General features: G+C 35.0%; 1 protein-coding gene across 1 annotated transcript; it reads left to right on the top strand.

Annotated features, from left to right (window-relative positions):
* The first annotated feature begins 386 nt into the window (after nt 1-386).
* Nucleotides 387-3,121, top strand: LOC121758330 (cytochrome P450 72A225-like). The gene is made up of 4 exons (XM_042153743.1): nt 387-672; nt 775-989; nt 1,482-2,102; nt 2,620-3,121. Exons 1-4 carry the CDS (start codon nt 399-401, stop codon nt 3,043-3,045), a joined length of 1,536 nt encoding a protein of 511 aa, XP_042009677.1. The 5' UTR covers nt 387-398; the 3' UTR covers nt 3,046-3,121.
* The last annotated feature ends 1,336 nt before the right edge of the window (nt 3,122-4,457 follow it).

Raw genomic sequence — 4,457 nt, 5'->3', positions numbered from 1 at the left:
ACATGATTGACATAGTCAAACAGATAGGTAATCGTAAAATGCAAAACATGGCATGACAAACAAGTTTAGAAAAGATTCGCGTATTCATACTAAAATCACGTTTTGAAAAGAATGCCCATCTCAAAAGTTATTTCCTTAGCCGAAACTTAACTAATTAAGTCGACAAAACTGACTGTCCAAAATTGCAAATCGGAAATAAACGTGATGAATAACACTATCCATTATGAATTTTTTTTCAAAGAAAGACATCGAACTTAACTAATTAAGTCGACAAAACTGACTGTTCAAAATTCCAAATCGGAAATAAACGTGATGAACAACACTATCCAATGTGTATAAATAAGCTCATCCCTCTCTTCAATCTTCCACTCCAAATAAAAAACCAATTCACTAAAGCAATGGATGTTTTCATCTTGTCAGCCACAATTTCTTGTGCTGTTGTAGCTCTGATATATCTATGGAAAGTATTGGATTGGGTGTGGTTTACCCCCAAAAAACTCGAAAAAATCCTACGTCAACAAGGCTTCAAGGGCAATTCTTACAAGCTTTTCTATGGAGATTTCAAAGAGATAGGAAAGATCATTGGGGAAGCCTTGTCCAAACCCATGGATTTCACCAATGAAATTGCGCATAGAGCGACTCCCATTGTCCACTACGCTACCAAAAACTATGGTACGTACGACTGCATGCAGCTAAGTTGATAAGACGTTTTACCTCTAATTAAATGGTTATTGTTTAGGGCTAACTAATTGATTATGGAGTACAAATTTTCAGGTGATGACAACTTTGTTTGGTTTGGACCAAGGCCCGCGGTGTGCATAAGGGAGCCTGAGATTATACGGGAGATTTTGTCGAAAAACAACGTTTATCTGAAGCCGACTGCTAATTTACTCGGGAAAATGTTCAAAGGAGTTGGAACGTACGAGAAAGAGCAATGGGCCAAACATAGAAAGCTAATTAACCCTGCCTTCCATGTTGAGAAACTAAAGGTATATATATCATGAAATTGCATGCAATGATGCAAACAAATTACTCCTGTTCTGTTGTAGTTGAGGTATTTTCTTATGGGCGTGAAGATGAAGGAATGAGTGTTTTAATTAAAAAAGAGTGGAACGACCAAAAAATGAATATGACTTAACTACAGTGGGACAGAGAAAATTTAATCTAGTACTCCCTCCGTTCCTTCATAGTTGAGTCATTTTTCTATTTCGAGAAGTTCCTTCATAGTTGAGTCATTTCCATATATGACAACTTTTTTCCCTTTCTTACTTATTCTCTCTTACTTTATTCTCTCTACTTTATTCACTTTATACTTTATTCTCTCTACCTTTTCCTTTCTCTTACTTTTTTTCTCTTACTTTTTTATCTATTTATTTAACACACCCAACATTTCTTTCTAAAACTCCGTGCCGAAAAGTTTCGCCTCAACTATGAAGAAACGGATGGAGTATTAAAACTAATATCTACCTTTAATGAAACAGCATATGGTTCCAGCATTCCACGTCAGCACGGTTGACATGCTGAAGAAATGGGATGCGATCGTACCAGACTCCGGATCATGTGAAGTCGACGTGTGGCCTTATCTTCAGACCATGACGAGCGATGTGATATCAAGAACCGTGTTCGGGAGCAGCTACGAGGAAGGAAACAAGATCTTCAAGCTCCAGCGAGAGCAGGTGGAGCGAATCAACGAGGCCGGTCGCCATATGCCCGTCCCGCGATGGCTGCCCACCAAAAACAACCGGAGGATGAAGGAAATCATGGATGAGATCGAGTCACGGGTGCTCGGGGTCATCGGGAAGAGGGTGAAGGCGATGGAGGCGGGCGAGCCGAGCATGAATGACTTATTGGGCATGCTATTGGAATCCAATGCAAATGAGGTGAAGCAGAATGGAACTGCTTCTGCAATGTCAATGGAGGAAGTGATGGAAGAGTGCAAGGTGTTCTACTTCGTTGGCCAGGAAACGTCTGTCTGTTTGCTGGTATGGACAATGATCCTTCTGAGCAAGCACGAGGACTGGCAAACACGCGCCAGGGACGAGGCTTTGGAGCGTTTCGGGAAAGGGAAACCTGATTATCAAGAGCTAAACCACCTAAAAACTGTGAGTATTGGCTTTCTTCACCTCAATTTACAATTTAAACTAGAAAAATCCGTAACGTGTTTTATGAAACTGTGAGTACTATCTTTCTTGCATAATTTTTTTTGGATGTAAAAAACATCAAACGACATCGTTTGTAGAATTTTATCTTCACTATAGATATCTAAGTAGCTTTTATGAAACAGTTCTAAAATCGACGGTTTCGGTTCGGGTAAATTCTCACGGTACCGGTTACGGTTTCGCGGTTAACCGCCGGAACCGTAAATCTTGGTCACCTCTAGACATAGTCATCCTAGACTGTCAGGAGGACCAAATTTATGATCTAATACGTAAAATTACAATTTTACCCCTCACAAAAGTAAATAAATAATAATAATAATAATACTAATAATAATAATAATAATAATAATAATAATAATAATAATAATAATAATAATAATAATAATAATAATAATAATAATAATAATAATTCCTCCCTTTTTCCTTCACTTCTAACACATGTGTCCGCCTCTGCGTGCAGATGAACATGATCCTCCACGAGGCTCTGAGGCTATACACACCGGGAGCGACGCTCGCCAGGCTTACATACAAGGAGGCGAACTTCGGAAAGTACACTATCCCGGCCGGAGTGCAGATGCAGCTGCCCTTGCTAGCAATGCACCACGACACGCGCCTGTGGGGGGACGACGCGGCCATATTCAATCCGGAGAGGTTCTCTCAGGGCGTGTCGAAGGCGACGCAGGGGAGGCCTATATACATTCCGTTCGGGTCGGGGCCAAGGGTTTGCATCGGGCAGAACTTCACGATGGTGGAAGTTAAGATGGCGATGGTTATGATTCTGCAGAATTATTCGTTCAAGCTTTCGCCCTCGTATTCGCATGCTCCTCATCATCTCTTCACTCTGCAGCCTCAGCATGGAGCACATTTGATTCTTACCAAACTATAACTATTTCAATTATTTTAAACTATAATAATTTTTTATTATTATGTGGTTTCGTGTGATAAGGGTGACATGTATTAGATATACCAAGCGTGGTTAAATTGTATTTTTGAAATATTTGGATTTCAATTTTAAGAATTTATATTTATTTTACTATATTTATTTATAGAATAAAATGTTTCTTCCCTCTTATATCAAATATATCGTCTTCATACGCGAAGAAAATACCTCTGAATGCACCATTTTATATGAAATCTATTGATTTATATATTTGAAATTTTTACACAATATAAATTTACTAAAAAAAGATAATGCTGCAATTATTAAAAATCTCTGATTTCAATTTGACAATGAATTAAGTGAAATTCAATAATACAGTAATAATTTTTATCAGTGGCGTATCCAGAGTTTTTGATTTGGGGGTATGAATTATATGACAAATAATTATTATAAACAAAATATATTGATTATAAAAATAATTTAAATAGTAAGAATTTTTTACATGAAGTATGAGTTGTACTAAAAATAATACTCCATCAATCCCACTTTAAGAGTTTCTGTTAAAATATTCAATAAATGACAATAGGCCCCACGTTCTACTAACATTATTTCACTTATACTTTATTATAAGATTAATATATAAGAATGGGACTCACATTCCACTATCTTTTTCACCAATTTTTCTTTACATTTTTTAAAACACGTACCAAACTCAAATGAGACTCCTAAAGTGGGACGGGAGAGAATTACCTAAAATGTTAAAAATAAGAATTTCATATTAAAAAATAAAAGCAATAAAAAACTAAGAATTTTTTATTTGAAGTGCGAGTTACATTACTTAAAATGATAAAATAAAATAGAGTATCGATATCACAAATAAAGCAATTAAAATAAATTAAATAACAAACATAATAGGGAAAATTAAAATAATTAAAGTATAGTAAACAATCCTAATATCTATAAAATAAAATAGGAGTGGAAATTTTTACCTAACTAAAAATTATTTACTGGAGTACTACATTACAATAACGAAAATGTTAGTAGAAGTGCAAATAATTAACTAACTAAAAAAACTAATTACTACGTACGGTAACAAAAATGAAAATGAAAATGTTAGTACAAAAATAAAAAAATATTCAAACATAAACATAATTAAAATAATGAAAAGGAGAATGCATAACAAAAATGAAAACGATGACTGTAGAAATAGAAATGTAGTTTTCATAAATCAAAAAGGGAAAGGAAAGGAAAAGGTAAAAGTGCACGTACGGTAACAAAAATGAAAATGTTAGTACAGAAATAAAAAAATATTCAAACATAATCATAATTAAAACAATGAAAAGGAGAATGCATAACAAAAATAAAAATGATGACTATAGAAATAGAAAGGTAGTTTTCATAAATCAAAAGGGAAAAGG

The sequence above is a fragment of the Salvia splendens genome, chromosome 12, assembly GCF_004379255.2.
Source record: "Salvia splendens isolate huo1 chromosome 12, SspV2, whole genome shotgun sequence".
NCBI lineage: Eukaryota > Viridiplantae > Streptophyta > Magnoliopsida > Lamiales > Lamiaceae > Salvia > Salvia splendens.
Note: the sequence above shows the minus strand (reverse complement) of the source record. Positions and strands in the feature narration are given on the sequence as shown.